The 17067-nt window shown below is 41.9% G+C and overlaps 1 protein-coding gene across 6 annotated transcripts in view; it reads left to right on the top strand.

The window, feature by feature from the left end:
* DLC1 (DLC1 Rho GTPase activating protein) overlaps nt 1-17067 on the top strand; it is a 385314-nt gene that overhangs the window by 217739 nt on the left and 150508 nt on the right. The window contains exon 1 of one of the 6 annotated variants that reach the window (XM_006113507.5): nt 10400-10766. The exons of the other annotated variants lie outside the window; for them this stretch is intronic. Within the exon in view, the coding sequence (XP_006113569.1) occupies nt 10628-10766 (139 nt within the window). The 5' untranslated portion in view covers nt 10400-10627. Of the gene's footprint in view, nt 1-10399; nt 10767-17067 lie in introns of those variants that run through there. 6 annotated transcript variants of the gene reach the window in all.

Here is a 17067-nt window from a genome sequence, read left to right as displayed (position 1 = left end):
TTTTTATTCAGATATAAAGGACCAAATAATCCATTGCATTAGTGCAAACATGGCAAAGGATGAAAGGTTTTAATAACCTGTGCAAAGGGTCCAAGACAAATACTTAAAGAAATACAGATCCTGTATTTCTGTGCACTCCCAGGGTATATGTACACTAGGAAATTATTTTAAAATAACTAAATTTGAAATAATAACTACTGAAATAACTATTTCAAAATAAGCTTATTCCCCAAGGGAAAGCAGAAGTACAGATTTCAAAACAGCTAGCCCTTTATTTCAAAATAACAGGCTTGGTAGTGTGGACGCTCCGCTTATTATTTCAAAATAAGAGGGTTTATTTCAAAATAACTCCACAGTGTAGACCAGGGTTTAGATAGTACATTGCCTGGAGGTGTTGTTATGCCTCTCCCTCCACTTCAAAGCTAGTTAGGTGCTCCAAGGAGATTACACTGAATATTTCCCCTATGTTTTGGGAAATCCAGGAAGCCCCTACTGGACAGGGCAGTGGCCTACTATCGCCTGATCAGGGCTACACTTTAAATGCCACAATTAAACCCATGGCTGAGGCCTGTAAGGAGATGTCTACATGGCAACTTGACACCTGCAGCTGACTTGGGCTAAGGTGCTTTTTAATTGTAGTGTAGATGTTCAAGATCAGGCTGCAGCCCAGATTCTGGGATTCTCCCAGCTCACAAGGTTCTAGAATGGGGTTCCAGCCCAAGCACCACCAGCTGCACCTTAATTCAACAGCCCCTTAGACTGAGCCTCACGAGTCTGAGCCAGCAGCCACATGCCAGGTGGTGGATTTCAACTGCAATGTAGATATATCCTAAGAGAGTTCCCGGCACACTTCCACACCTTGAAAACATCTTTCAACCCCGTTTCTTTCTGTCTTCGTGCCTGATCTTCATTTTCATTTCCTTCACAACACAGTGACCCTTGAGCATGTGACATGACTGTACCCAGTATTGTTTCTTAGCTGCTTTGCCCCACACCATGTAAGTTGGAGGCTGGAGTATAAGAATGGAGGTGTTGCTCAGTGTGATCGTCCTTATTTTTTCTGTATCTCGGTATTCTAATTTTGAAAGAATAACCTAAGCTTTTCAGTAACCAATAAAGTTGGCTGGAAAAGGAAATTTATATTGTGTTGGAAAATCTGATATTTTGAAATTTGTTTTCATTCCAAATTTTGAAAAGTCAAAATTTTGAATTGTTTTGCTGAATAGAAATTAAAAAAAAATCTATTTGGAAATATCAAGATGTTTCATGTTGATAAAGTGAAGACCATTTTCTGTAGATAATGTTAAAACATCATATAAAATTGCATTATTAAATATATTATAGAATAGAATTAATATTTTAATAGTCAAAATGAAGTGAATCTAAATGAGAAAGTTGGTTGAAATGCTTTTACTTTCTTTAAATGAAATGTTTAGACCTTATTTAAATGAGTAAGAAAGTCAAACAACATTAAACGTGTTTGAACTGTTTCCCATGAAAAAATTCTTTGAATTAGAAACATTTTGTGGAACTGTGACAATTTTGATTAAAATGCATTTTCCAACAGAAAGCTGTTCTATAAGAAAAATGTCAGCTAGCTCAAATAACCATACTGGTGGTGATAAACTCAAATCTTTTTCTCTATAACTGGGGGTCTACATTAAATAGTACTTGGGAACGTATACACAGGCATTTTCCGGTCTTTTTCCTTTACTACATGCTTGCGAGCTACTTTCAGAGCACTGCTTCAGATTTGTCCTCTACACTCTTTTGTTGCCAGCAGTTGCCTCCTTTCCCTCAGAGCTCTTTATTTTATTTGTAAACTGGCATGGAGTCTTTGACCCAGTCAGTTTAATCTGTGACCAAAACATTTTCTTTAGTTTCTATCTCATTTATACCACAGGGAAATACTGAATAAAACAAAAGAATTCACAGCTACAGCACCCAGGTAATGTAACTATAAAAAAACTAAGATTACTAAGTACTGAAGTATTCTGCTGATGGTCTTCCTTACATTGCCAAAAGTACTGAAACACAGAAATAGGGCAATAGCTGCACCATATATTTAACCCTTTGTGGCTAGACATTGAAGGGAGTTTCAGAGCAATACTTCTTCTTTCATGAGCCTTATTTTGCTACAATACCTTTTGTGATGGATTTACAATCCCTACACTAAGGTAAATCTGGTGGTGGAACAGCCAAGAAGACCTTGCTCCTTAGTAGCTGTCAGGCATCCTACCAATGGAGAACCTACTTTAAAAGGAGCTCTGGCAGGCTGGTGGGGGGCAGAGAGGGGGAGAGACAGGCCACAATAAGGCAAACAGTCTGCAGCCAAAGAGGAAGAGCAATTTACAGGGGAAGGACTGAGACTGGACACTTGACTAGGATCTTCCCTCCCTCTGATGAAGAGGCGAATAACTAGACTCTGAGGCTATGTCTACACTACATGCTTCTTGCACAAGAAGCCTTTTGTGCAACTGTTTTTGTGCAAAAACTTCTTGCGCAAAGAGCACGTACATACCTCAAAGCACATCACAAAAGTGATGTGCTTTTGTGTCCACTGCATGGACGCTCTTACACAAGAAAGGTCTGATGGCCATCAGAGCACCTGTGCTTTTTCCCACACTTGCCTCTGGAGCCTCCACACTTGTCTTTTTGCTCAATAGCTGTAGTGCAAAAAGTAGGTATGTCTCATAAAAGGAGGTTTATCTACACTGGCAAAAGCCCTCTGTTCTGCCATTTAACTGTTGATTTACTTGCACAAAAGCGCATTTGAGGTGTGGATGCTCCAGGAGTTTCTGCGCAAAAACAGCTGTTTTTGCACAAAAACCTTGCGTACAGATGTGGTCTCCTCATCGCAAAAAAGATGTACTGGCATTAGAAAAGTTTCAGAGAAGGGCAACTAAAATGATTAGGGGTTTGGAACGGGTCCCGTATGAGGAGAGATTAAAGAAACTGGGACTTTTCAGCTTGGAAAAGAGGAGACTAAAGAAGGTTATGTGATTTTTCCAGTCTGATTTCAAATATCACAAGCAATGAGACTTTCACAATTACCTTTAGAAGTGTTTTCCTTCTCAAACTAGAAAACCACGCCATTAAAAAGTCTCAACTGATCTCTATCCTAAATGTTCATTTCTTTTATTTTTATTTCTATTGTTCTAGATTAGCTGTTTGAGTTAACTTTTAATCTTTCCTCGTGAATTAACCCCTTCAATTCTCTAATGACATTGTTTCTCTTCTCTATTCCTCTATACTTTTGTCTAACTCTCTCTCTGGTATCAAGACAGCACAGACCAAAACTGAATGCTTTATTCCTGATGTGATGTTATCTGAATTGTATAATAATGTAAGGAAAGACTATCAACCACCTCCACAGCTCTGACCTAAAGTCTCAATAAGGAAGTCTTTTCTACTTCCCATTACCTTGTACATGGTGGTTTGATCAAAACATCACTATCCATCATGCAGTCATTTTAGACCCCGTCCAGAACCTGAATCGGCATGTCCCTAATATCTGTGTAGGGTGACCATATTTCCCTACACCCAATACAGGACACCAAAGGGGGTTGCTGCTGGTGCTCAGGTCATCAGCCCCACAGTGGGGGGGGGGGAAGCTGCCAGTGCTCAGGGCTTCAGCCAGGTGGTCAGCGAGGGGCAGAGGGGGAGCTGCTGGCAGTTGGAGCTCCAGCCCCAGTGGAGTGGGGGTGGAGGAGCTGCCAGTGCTCAGGGCTCTAGCTCCACAGTGGAAGCGGGAATGAGGAAATGGGATGGGGGTGAGGGCTGAGCCACGTGTCAAGGGCTGCCCAGGAATGGGGCTTCAGCCCCGCAGCGGGTGGGGGGCACCCGGGAACCAGGCTGAGCCTCGCAGTGGGTGGGGAGCACCCGGGAATGGGACTTCAGCCCCGTGGCAGAAAAGAGCTTCAGCCCCATGGTGAGGGCCACCTGGGAACAGAGCTGCCTCCAGCAGTGGGGGCTCCAGAGAAAGGGGTTTCAGCCTCAGTGGGGCAGTGGTTGGGGCATCAGCCCCATGTTCCTGAAAGGCTGGCAGACTTCCCCACTTCTCTAGGGTGCACAGGGAGGGAAGATACACACTACATCTGGTTTCTCCTTTGGCACTCAGCCTGACTCCACACACAACATGCTGGGTGCCTGCTTTACCGCCAGCCACAAATAGGAGGCTGCTGCAGTTGCAATTACTGGGGAACTCAAGGATTTTCAGGGGACATGCAAATACTGCACATTTTACCCCTTTTTAAAAAAAAGTTGGGTTGCCTGGGAGACAGCTTAAAAATGGGGGCAGTCCTGGTAAAAACAAGACAGGCCCCAACTTATCTTACTACATGCCTCCACTTTTTGTTTTTCTTCTGTGGAGGATATTTAACCGTTGTCCTGGAAAAGCATAACGCATGAACTGAAGGTGACACAGTGGGAGAAACTCCGTTATGTGGCCACCTTTACTTTACTGTTCACACATTCATGCCCCATCTGTCCCTTTATTTGTACATTCTCTCATACAACCAATTGACAGGTTTTATTTGTCAATGGTGTCTAGTCCCTGATGTTAGGGTCTACGACCATGACTGAGGACTGTAGTTTTATGATTGAGCCCTAATAGCACTCCCAAATAATTAATATTTATGACTATTATAAAAATGGTGTATAGATTTGTAGTGTATATGGGCATATAAATATATATATATAGTATGTATGTGTACATATCATACAACTTATTCACAATTTATTTTCCACTTTGACGTTGTGGTTTGCCCCTTCTGGTATTGCAGATAGCAATATACTCCTCTTAGGGCATTTACGGTTACCATCTGTATTAGTATAGAATCATAGAATCATAGAACTGGAAGAGACCTCAGAAGGTCATCAAGTCCAGCGACAGGACTGTGGTGTGTCTCGGGACAGCTAGTGCGCCCCCCCCACCCCCAGCAGACCAGGCTTTTCTCCGGACGCCTGTGGTAGAGCAGCTGGGGCGCTGCCGGTTGGTCCCACAGCGCCGCTCTGGGCGTTACTGGACCAACCCGGCAGCACCCCAGCTGCTCTGCCCCAGGCGTCCCCAAGTCAGCCGCTGCTGAAACTGACCAGCGCTGACTACAGGAAGCCCGAGGCAGAGTTGCTCTGCCCCGGGCTTCCTGGAATCAGCCGCTGATCAGTTTCAGCAGCAGCTGACTTGGGGACGCCTGGGGTTCTTAAGTTGAATCGGTATGTAAGTCGGAACTGGCGTCCTGATTCAGCCTGTTGAAACTGATCAGTGGCTGATTCCAGGAAGCCCGGGGCAGAGCAACTCTGCTTCGGGCTTCCTGTAGTCAACCGCTGGTCAGTTTCAGCAGCGGCTGAATCTGGACGACAGTTCCGACTTACATACAGATTCAACTTAAGAACAAACCTACAGTCCCTATCTTGTACGTAACCCGGAGACTGCCTGTACTGCGATAGGCATTTTTATAGTGTTTCCTATTGGATTATGACTGGGACTTTGTTGCACAGAATGCACAGCTGCGTAGGGCACCATTGGGTCTTATGTCCATCCACCTGCCTCTTCCTATCCCTTTTCTGTGGCTCTGCTTCTCCCAGGAGAGGATCTAGTTAATTTGAAAGTGAAAAAGCATGCCAGACCTATTAGCAGAACATTGAATCTGAGAAAGAGCCATTCAAGTGGTAATGAATCCATTTAACAGGCATTTGCCAAACCCAGGTATATACTATCAGTTGCTGAATTTACTGTGTTAGTGGACCTTAGTTTAAAATTTGCGTTAGTAATATTTTATTGGTATGTTGCTGAAGATTATAAAATCACATAGCTAAAAATTTGTCATTCCCCCACCCATGGGCTGCCATCATGCACAGGGGCATCATGTGTTGGGCCCCACAAATTGTAAGGTATATGGAAATGATTCCCACACCTGAGCCACCCTGTTTAGGTGACATATTTGAGGAACTGGTCAAATAGTATCAGGCAAACTGGATGAAACTATTGTAAAAAACAGAATGATCAGACACATAAGTTGGGAAAAGTCAACATGGGATTGTGTAAAGGGAAACCATGCCTCACCATTCTGTTACAATTCTTTGAGTGTGTCAACAAGCATTGGGACTAGAGCGATCCAGTTAAAATAGTATATTTGGACTTTCAGTCAACCTTTAATAAGGTCCTTCAACAAAGGCTCTTAAGCAACTAAGTAGTCATGGAATGAGAGGGCAGACACACTCCTGGATCAGTATCTGGTTGAATGGTAGGAAACAAAGGGCAGGAATAATAATTTTCACAGCAGAGAGAGAGAGGTAAATAGCTGGGTTCCCCCCACAATCTGAATTGAGACCAGTTCTGTTCAGCATATTCATTAATGATCTTGGAAAGGGGGTAAAAAACAAGGTGACAAAACTTGCAGACAAAACAAAATTACTTAGGAAGGTTAAACCCAAAGTTAACTGCAAATAGTTACAAAGGATTCACATTAAACTGAAAACTGGGCAACAAGAAGGCAGATGAAATTCAATGTTGAAAAATAATCCCAGCTATACATACAAAATCATGGGCTCTAAATTAGCTGTTACTGCACAAGAAAGAGAACTTGGAGTCATCTCATAGCTAGTTCTCTGAAAATGGCCATGTAATGTGAAATGACAGTCCAGAAAAGCCAAAAGAATGTTAAAAACAATTAAGAAAGAGAAATAAAACAGAAAATCTCATAATGCCAAGATATACATTCATGGTGTCCCTATAGCTTAAATAGTGTGTGCAGTTCTGCTTGCCCCATCTCAAAAAAGATATATTAGAACTGAAAAAGGTTCAGAGAAGAGTAATGAAAATAATAGTATGGAATAGCTTCCATACAAAGTTAGATTAAAATATTGGACTGTTCATCTTAGAAAAGAGATGACTAAGGGGGATATGATAGTGGTGTATAAAATTACAAATGATGTGGAAAAAGTGAATAGGGAAGTGTTATTTTTCCCCTTCACATAATACAAGAACTAGGAATCACCCAATGAAAATGAATAGACAGCAGGTTTAAAACAACAACAAAGCAGTTGTTCATACAACACAGAGTGAAACTCATTGCTAGGGGATGTTATGAAAGTCAAAAGTATAACTGGGTTCAAGAAAGAATTAGAAAAGTTCATGAAAGGTCTGTTGGTCAAAATGGACAGGAATGAAACCTTATGCTCTGGTTATCAATGTGCCTTCAACTGCTGGAATCTGGAATTGGATAACAGAGAATGGATTACTTGAAATTGCCCTCTTGTGCTCATTCCTTGTGAAGCATCTGATTCTGGTCCCTGTCAGAAGACAAGATACCAAAGTGAATGGACCATTGATCTGATCTTGTACGGCCATTGTTATTTTGGGAGGAAGTGAGGTGCAATGTGCATTTGGGGTTATTGTGTGTGCTAATGATGTTGTGCAGATAGTTGTGTTGATTTGTATCTAGAGAGGTTTTGCTGGAAGGTTTGCGTTGATTTGTGCAGGTGACAGTTGGACACATGAGTGCGGCAGCTGGCCAGATAACCCATCATTTGTGCAATTTCCCTCATACAACCAATGAAATTGTGGCTTGCAAATGAGGCTGAGTGGAGATAGTGATGGATCAAGTTACCTCTGTTATCACAGTGGTTAAGGACTCTTGACATGGCAAGTATTGTGGCTGTACAATTTGAAAGTCAAAATGATGATTCAACCTGAGGATACTCTGAAGAAAAAGAACCCTCAACCATGATCATATTGGTTCCCATCACTTTACGCTGACAATACAAATTTAAACTTAATGGCTGCATCTAGACTGGCAAAAACTTGCCAGCTGTCTACACTGGCTGCTTGAATTTGCGCAAGAACACTGACGATCTAATGTAAGATTGTCAGTGTTCTTGAGCAAATACTATGATGCTCCCGCTCAGGGATAAGCCCTCTTGCACAAGAATACTTGCGCAAGAGAGCCAGTGTAGACAGGCACCTTAATTTTTTGCGCAAGAAAGCCCGATAGCTAAAATGGCCATCGGAGCTTTCTTGCGCAAAAGCGCATCTAGATTGGCCACAGATGCTTTTGTGCAAAAGCACTTTTTGCGCAAAAGCATCCGTGCCAATCTAGACGCTCTTTTGCGCAAATGCTTTTAACAGAAAAACTTTTCTGTTAAAAGCATTTCCGCAAAATCATGCCAGTCTAGACGCAGCCAGCAGGTTTCAGAGAGAGAGAGAGACAGTGTGACAGACCTGGAATTTTATTATATAAATGTGTCTCAGATTTCTTCCCCTTCTTTTGACTCGTTTTCTCTTTAGCTACATCAATTTATTATTTTTAAAAAAACATCTCATTGTATTTCCTGAACATATTTCTAACTTCTCTATATTTTATTAGGGATTTTATGTCTCCACAGTTGTTTGCATCTTCTTCCATATTAGTATCACCTGAAAATTGAATTAATATTTTTGCATAAACTCTTTAAGATTAGAAGTGTGAAAATGTTAAGTAACTTCAGACCAGCAACATTCCACTAATCACCTCTATCCAATTTGATGTGTTTTATTACTTCCTTTACCCTGTGTTTGCTCATTATGACAGTTTCCAAACCAAATTCTTCAGCTTTCAACTATTTTAATTAATACTTTGTATTAACACTTTGAAATTCCACATTTCTGCATGTGTGCCAACTGTCCAGAGGCCAAAGAAATGCATACAGCATGAAGCTGTGATGCAGCCATATCCAGGATATGTGCAATACTTTGTCTTAAACCCAAGAATTGCTTGCTTTACTAACTATGCTGAACAAACTCATGACTCTGCTATCTCTTCACCTGCTCTTTTCAACTTTAGGGCAATGTGGCTCAGATAACTTATGGAGATACATTTATTGAGCACTAGAGTTGAAGATAATGCCTACTTCAAGTTCATCAATAATAGGAAAAAGTGGGGGGGGGGGTTCAGTATTGATGCATCTCCACCATTGATCGATACAATGGAAGATGTAGGGCAGGTGGGAACTATTTATTTTGACACATCAATTGTCACACATCAATTGTCACACAATTGTGGCTATAAAAGCAGAGCAGTTCAGGGGCATAAGAATGTTTACAGATTATCTCTCTGGACACCCCAGAAAGCACAGTTGTCTACATAAAGAGACTGACTTGTTTCCTTACCCACTGCCACCATCAGAGAGCAGAAGGTGTAGAAGGGGTGCAAAATTATAGTTCTACTATTATTTTTACTCTAATATTTATGCAGTAAAACAGAGTTTATAGGTGCTTTATAGACATTTTTTTAAAAGACAAAACCCTGAGCTGAAGAGCTTACAGCCTGCATTAAACAAACACAGGGCCAAATTCTACTCTCACATGTAAATCCTGGGGACTTCTGATCAGTGAAGAAGTTCCTGATTCACAATACTGTAAATGAGACCAGAATTTGGCCCAGAAGAAATAATGGCAACAAAGATAAAGGAAAAGGTAATAACAGATAGGAAGGTGTGAAGTAAGTTAATTAAATGCATATTTAAATAACAGCTCTTTAAATTTGAGAATAAAGTATTAAAAATTTTAAAACTCCACCACCACCAGGATAGAATCTCTGGGCCTGGTTCTGTAATTTGATCGGTGTGGGCTGATCTATATGTGAAATCCAGCAATTAATTTTAATGGTGGCGCTATTTTCATGAGAAGTATCACAATCTACTTTTAAAAGTTCAGTTGCTGCTTGAATTAATTCCAGAACAACCTGCCCCTGAAGTCCTGACATACACATCACTCTCATTGATTTCAAAGGAAATTAGACACATGTAAGGTTTATAGGCTGGGCACTGCACTAGTCACACGTTGCCAGGGGCACTTCAGAAACTGCCAGTGGAGAGTCAACTCCCCCTTCATTCCTTCCTTCATTGGGGAAGTGCAAGGTCAAGCTGAGCAAGGTCAAGCTGGCTTCATTCAGGGTCACTGGAGTTTGCAAGAACCTTTTAGAGTGTGGGGTCTTACATTCCCTTTCAGCTAAGGATAAGAAGGATCCAATTCTGACCCCTCCCCTTATGTACTGCAGCTAACAATATTACTTGTAGAGTAAGAAATTACTCAGTGGAAATCAGGATGGCAGAATGAGGCCCTAAATCACCTTATGCCACAGAGTGAAATGTGAGAAAAATAAGGTAACAAAATAAAATAAAAGAACTAAGTCAGGAAAAATAGCTGTTTCCCATTTCTTACTTTATTCCTCTCAAAAAAATGAAAGAGTACCTGAAATGTCAGTTAAGCAGAGACATGTTATCTTAATAAATGCACATGCAAGTATGTGCTCAGTAAGTTATTTGATTAAACAGGAAGCTAGAATCATATAGATATCCACAAATAAAGCTCCAAATCTAAACGAGTGTACCGTTAGCTCATTTGTAAGCCTTTCCAGATGTAGCAGCAGTTCTGACTTTGGCAGCTTTCCAGTAGGTTGCCTGCAGTCTGAGCTTTCCTGTGTCCGCAGTGAGAACTGCAATGCCTGAGTCTTGAGGGAAGGGGCTCTGCAAAGCTGACGACAAATTTTACAAAGTAACGACCGGCCTCGTGAAGGAAATTTCAGACAGAGAACAGAGCAAAGAATGCCCATTATCCTGTGGCCACACTGCTGCAGTTTTATTGTGGATGTGTGATACTCTGCACTGCATTATGGAACACCCAGGGAAACCCCCTTTGAGAAGATCTTTTAGTGATCATATCAGAGACTCTACTGCTAGAGCCCTGGATGTTATCTGGAAAAATACAAGAGACAGACGACTGGCAGGTGAGGCGGGGGTAAAAAAAACATGTTTTAAAATACACAGTGGTGTCATTTGCATAAGGTAGGTCAGTGCCACTCCACAATATTTACCTATCATTTTCTTTCTGTGCATTATTACTTCTGTGCTCCCCCTCCCTTCAGTGCCACAGTGCAGGATTCTCCAGCTATGGTCTTGTGATATATATTTTAAAGAGAAGAAACAATGAATGCAACATTTCACTGTTGAAATTATGTTGTGAATCCCTCACAGCGAAGTTGCTGAAGCATTTTATTTTGCCATTAAGTCAGCTTCTGTGCTCTATGGGTATGATATGCTTCAGTGAGTTGCATTTTACAGACTGTTTCCTAGCCAAGAAGTATGTCAGTTGGAGTATCTGGGCTGTGTAGTGAAAGATTACTGGTATTTCCTCTGGCAAGGCTCTCACTGCTTTAAGGTCCAAGTGAGTGTCAGATATGCCAGAGCCAGGCTTTTGAAATATAAATTAAGTATAGCTATACAGCTACAATTCATATGCTCTTATTTTGGCTTACAAGATGCAAAACATGTGGCAAACCATTATGGAGGCCTGGGGAAGAAAATAAGTAGCCAATTTTTTTCTTCTGTTTGTTGTCTATCTCTTAGAACAAGTGCTTTTCGTTCACATAAATGAAAGCTGTTGTTTTTATTGTCAAAGCATTTAAATCCTTCAGAAAGGGCAGCAGAAATGCACAATGGGTGTGGTATATAAGAAACGCCACTTTAGTTTGTTTATATTGTATACTTTTCCTGGGAATGGCTTATTATGAGGGGAGAGAAAGGTTTTTAATGACTGTGACAAGATTAGTCATCACTGTGATGACCAAAAAAAAAAAAGCCTTCCAGATCCAATAATGTAAAGTGATGGTTTACGTAATTTTCATTTATTTGTCTGTAGGAAAAACAAGGGCAGCTAAATACTGAAAAAGCCTTTGTGATGGCGGGCTAATGCCAGAACTGATAGCATAAGATATTTTGAGGGAAGGATGGGTGTGGATTATAAAGAAAAACATTTTGCATGATATACTTCAAGACAATAAAAATACATTGATACCAGCAAACATTGAAGTTATCTAAGTTACAATAAGTAAAATCATGTTATCTGGCAACAGTTTTGTCATCAGACATATGATATGCCTCATTATACAGTGGCAGAGATATAAATATGCTTTAAACCAGGGGTGGGAAATCTAAGACCTGGGAGCCAAATGCAGCCCCCCAGCTTGCCTGGATCTGGCCCCCAAGGCCGACCCCATGCCACCCCATAGCAGGACTGGAGCACACAAAATCTACTAGACTGGGTCCCCCCTAATCTCTCATGTGCAAGGGGAATCTGGGGAGAGTCTGCTTTTCAGTTAGGGGCCACGTCAGTGAGGGTTTGTTGGTTTTTTTGTTTTGGGATTTTTGGTTTGTTTTTGTTTTTGTTTTTGCTTTTCTGTGAGTCATAAGCACCTGACCCAACTATAGTAGATTATAAACAACTCCAGCCTGCTGTGCTAGTTATTAGATAGCAGGATAATTTTTGTGGCTGTTTCCAGAGATGCTACATCATTCTATGTAGCCTTTCATTATTTTTAGGTTTCTGAGATCTCTAAAAACACCCATTTCCTTCACTTTACTTTCTACCACTGAGTTTCACAAAAGAGGACCACATCACTAGGGATGGAAATGTTGTATTTCCCTCAAAGCTCCATACCTGCAGGCGTCGACACCTGAACTCATGCTTGTCAGTGTCCTTCAGGGGCAAGACTCCAGCCTTTCTTCCAAGATAAATTTAAATTAACAGTTAGCCAGAGACTAACAGAGACAGATGGCTTGGGGGAAGGGACACTAGATTTTTCTCTGTGGAAGAAGCAATGTGGGACATAGTATAAGAGCCACAACATGAGGATCTATTGCAGTCAAAAGAAAAGTGTGGATGTAAGACAACTGGATACAGTGACAGAGGGAAAAAGTGATAGGTTCAATAAAAAAGCAAGGTTATGCAAAATCTAGAAGAGGGAGGCTGGGTTGGTGAAGTGGTCCTTTATGTTTAATATTTTCTTGTTTCCTAATTTAGCTGTTGCTAGGTCATCTGGATATTTGTTTACCATTGGAGCTTGTTTTCATTCCATCTGCTAGAGATGTTTGTGTGAAATACTTTGAGTAAGCTTTTCAATTGACAGTTAAACCTGGTATGGCATTTACATCAACAGGCTCCAAAGAATTTCTGGCTTACTTCCAAATAAGACAACAGCAACAGACTCCCTTGTCTTCTATTAAATAGTTTTCTACCCATAAGTTCACACAGAAAAACATGTAATGACACAAGTAATTTATGCTTTCCCACTGCATGTGACATATCCTTGAAAATATGTAGGTTTTATCAGGTCACAAAAAGACCTTGCTATATATCTAGCAGAAGATTTACCTCACATCGCTCAGGTCCTTAACTCAATTAATTTTTGTTTTTCTTCATTTAAATCATTGCTGTGGGGTGGGCCTTGGGATGATGGGCTCAGTATGCAGGCTGCTGCCTCGGGGAGAGAAGACAACCCCAACCCTCACCGCAGCAGCTTTAGACCAGGTATGAAGTGCCTCTCCATGGCTGCTGCAGCCAGGAGAAAAGTGCATGTCCCCCAGCTAGGACAGATCCATGTTCACCTGTCCCCTGCGCTCCCCAGCCAGAGTGAGGAATGGAGCAAACTGTTCACTGTCCATGTGCTCACTGATGAAGGAGAACAGCCAGCAATCTTCCTATATTAATTGTCAGGGCGCTTTAGCGTCACCCCCACCCCCGCCCTCCTAAACGGTGCTAGGGGGTAGGAGGCTCAGGGCTGAGGCAGTCCAGGTGGATGGGCATGCCCCCAGCCAGCCCCTTTCACCTGCCTGGTGATTCTGTGTCTTTTCTGTATGGTTTTATGAGAAGCAATCCCATTCCAGGCACATCCCATAGTCCTGGTGTAACCCACACACCTAGGCTATATCTAGACTACAAAGGTAAGTCGAAAAAGATACACAAATTGCAAAGCGTAATTTGCATATCTTTTTCCACTTTTCTGTCAAAAGAGGCTTTTCCAAAATTCGGCACATCTACGCAGCACCACATTTTGGAAAAACCTGCTCTTTCGATACATCCCTTTTTCCTCGTAGAATGAAGTTTACAGGGATGGCAAAAGAGCTGTAATCTAGACATACCCCTAGTATTGTTCACTATCCCATGTAGTAGCACTTAAACCACTTACTGCCAGAGATAAGAACTCGACAGCCTAAGCTGAGAAGCAGCTGGCTTTACAGCTCAAGCAATAGCGGTTCTTACCCGAAGCTCCAGAGATCCCAGGTTCAAATCCACCTGGTGGCAGTCACACTGTCACAACCAGACCCTTACTTTGCTCTAAGTAATGATAAGAGGAAGCTGTAGTTCCTCTGCCTGCTTAGAAGGAGCCTTTGAACAGACAGGCAGACAAACTCACTTGAATATTTATACAGGTTGTACCTCCCTTAACTGGGACTCCCTGGTCCGGCAACATCTGTGGTCCAGAATGGACTACAGACATTCGTGGACTACAGAGCCCAGGAAGAGGGAGGTCTGGCAGTGGGGCAGGAGCGCTGTAGGGGGCACCAGCAACTCAGCCAGGAGATCAGAGTGTGGGGGTCGGGGAGGACAGATGGCATGGGAGGGAGTTCTGGCACAACAGAGTTCCCTGCCCCCTGTGGCCGGGGAGCTCTAGTCTGGCAATAGCCGTGGACCTCTGGCCCTAGCCAGGGAGCTCCAGCCCCAGCGGCAGCCAGGGAGCTCTGGCCCTGGCCACAGAGTTCTGTACACGTTCTTGCTCCAGCGGCTGGGGAACTCTAGATCCAGCCCGTGGCAGCCAGGGAGCTGTGACCTGGGCCACAGAGCTCTGCCCCAGCTGTGGAGCCAGGTGGCTGCAGACCTCTGCCCCTGTTGCAAATCCAGGTGGTTGCGCAGCTCTGGCTGTGGAGCTCCAGCCCTGGCAGCAGCGGGCCAGGGAGAGCCCCGAGGGGGCAGGCTGAGGCAGCCTGGAGCCCTAGCCCGATGGCAGCATGGCCATGAGAGGAGGGACCGTCCCTGGTCTAGTAAATCCCCAGCAAGGTCCAACCTGTAGTAGATATATCTTTAACAAGGTCTGTGACTTAATAAAACCTCTAAATGCTAACAAATGGGCCTGGAGCTACAAATGGGCCTGGAGCAGCTCCCCACCTCTGTTCTCAGTGGGCCTGGATGCCTTCCCCCTACCCCCGCTTAAGCCCCTTTATATGGTTAACTGTTAAATAATATGTTTAACTGGTTAAGCAATTAAATGGGATTTTTACATCCTTAATATACACATGCAGTGCATGTGACTGACAAATATCTGAGGAATAACACAATTGCTAATTTATTTCTTAGGACTGTCACATTCCTAGAAATGAGTGAACATGTAACCCTTTAACCTCTTAAAATATGTTGATAAGAGTGGTTATGTTTTTATTCTTGATGGCAGATGTTTGTGAGCAGCCATAGTATTTATCAGTACAGTGCTTACATGTTGGAGTGCCCTTAAAAGTAGTGAGCATTTCATTTTCCAGGCTCTGCTAGTGATCTGAGAGTTGACAGGTACAATAATACATTGGGATTGTTGTTTGCCAAATCGCTTTATTTAATCATTCATCACCATTGGTTCCCAGGTATGCAGCACAATATGTAACTACATTGAAAACATTCAGGATTCATTTCTGTAAAATACAATGCTAGATCAATAGAGAGACTATAAGAAACACAAAACATCAAATAACTTTCTGCTGGTCTATTTGTCTGCAGTATTAAAATCAGTAGTGCAACTAGATAAGCAAACTCTCTTATCAGGACACACCTTTAATAACACAAGGTCTGAGTAACTAACAAGAGAAAGACGAAAACGTGAAAAATTCATTTTTTGTGGTATATGCAATAAGAAAATTATATGAACGATGTTCTACCTTGGAGTAGCCAAAACTTATCAAAGATGTAAGCATGTGCACAATGATGGTACATCATGCAATTCAGTCCAACACAAACATCAGACAGCTAGAAATAACTACTGTAAACCTTTTGGCAGCCAAGTGAGTAGAATATCCTGGAAAAATACCACTATGGAGAAAAAAGAGGAGATCTCCCAAAATATTCTGACATAAATACTATTTGTTGAACTCTAAATGACACCATGATTGGTGCTGTTGTGCACAGCAAAAAAAATCAGTTATTAAAAATAATAAAAACAATGTAGATATCTTTTTACTAAAATTTACCTGTCCTTGTGTTGGTGTGCTAAAAAGGGGCTGAAAAAAGGTTATGAGTCTTCCTCTCACCACATCTCCCTCAGTCTACCGCAGCCAAGAGGGTAGGATAACCTGCCTAGCATTTTTATGAATCTTAGGATTTAGGCTAGGGTATTGCATGTGCATCCTGATGTCTAGGAAATGTAATATGTTGCCTTGAAGGTGTGTCAAGGCCCTTCTGCACATATGACAATTGGCAACAAGAGCTCAAAGAGGTGAAAGCACTTCTCCTCCCTGATAGAATAGTAAGGTGCACTACAGATTGCTGTTACCATCGTCTCCCCAGGAGCCAACATGGACTATGCCAGCAGGATGACTCATGACCCACTGCCCTGCTCAATTCTTCTCTACACTCTCCCATCACCTTGCATAAGGACAGGATATTGCTGTTGCCATCCAGCAACATTTCATACATATCCTGGGGAAATTCTGAAATTTTACTATGGCTCCAAATGCAACCTTTGCAGAATTCCCCTAGGACTAAATACACATCAGGAATCTTTGCAGTGTCATGCCAGCCATTTTCTTGTGGGGATATCTGTTGAAGGGGGAATTTAAAAGCATGTTTGTCTTGGTTTATTCATTGTTGCACAATCCACAAGTCACAATTTTTTAAGAGTGAACTTTAGTAGTCATGAAAGTGAAGAGTTGTCTACCTGCAGTTACTGTAAATACACAAAGTATGACATTGTATGTTCTTAGAATGCTAAAAGCTAATCCATCAAATACAAATAAAACAATAAGAGCATTTTCCAGTGCTAAGACCTAAATTTTGTATACTGAGGTGTTTAGATACTTCAAATTAAGCAATTAACATAGCTGAAGTGTGCATCTTAATTCGATTGGGTAGACCAGGGGCCAGAGTTTTACCATTAACTTCAGTGGAGTCAGGATTTTATTCTGGAAATGTTATGCTTTACTGCACCACACTCAAAACAGTACTCTTAGTTTTTCACTTTCATATATACTCACCAACATTGTCAGAAAAAA

Source organism: Pelodiscus sinensis, chromosome 4, assembly GCF_052426305.1.
Source record: "Pelodiscus sinensis isolate ZL-2025 chromosome 4, ASM5242630v1, whole genome shotgun sequence".
Classification (NCBI taxonomy): domain Eukaryota; kingdom Metazoa; phylum Chordata; order Testudines; family Trionychidae; genus Pelodiscus; species Pelodiscus sinensis.
This window is presented reverse-complemented; position numbering and strand designations above follow the sequence as displayed.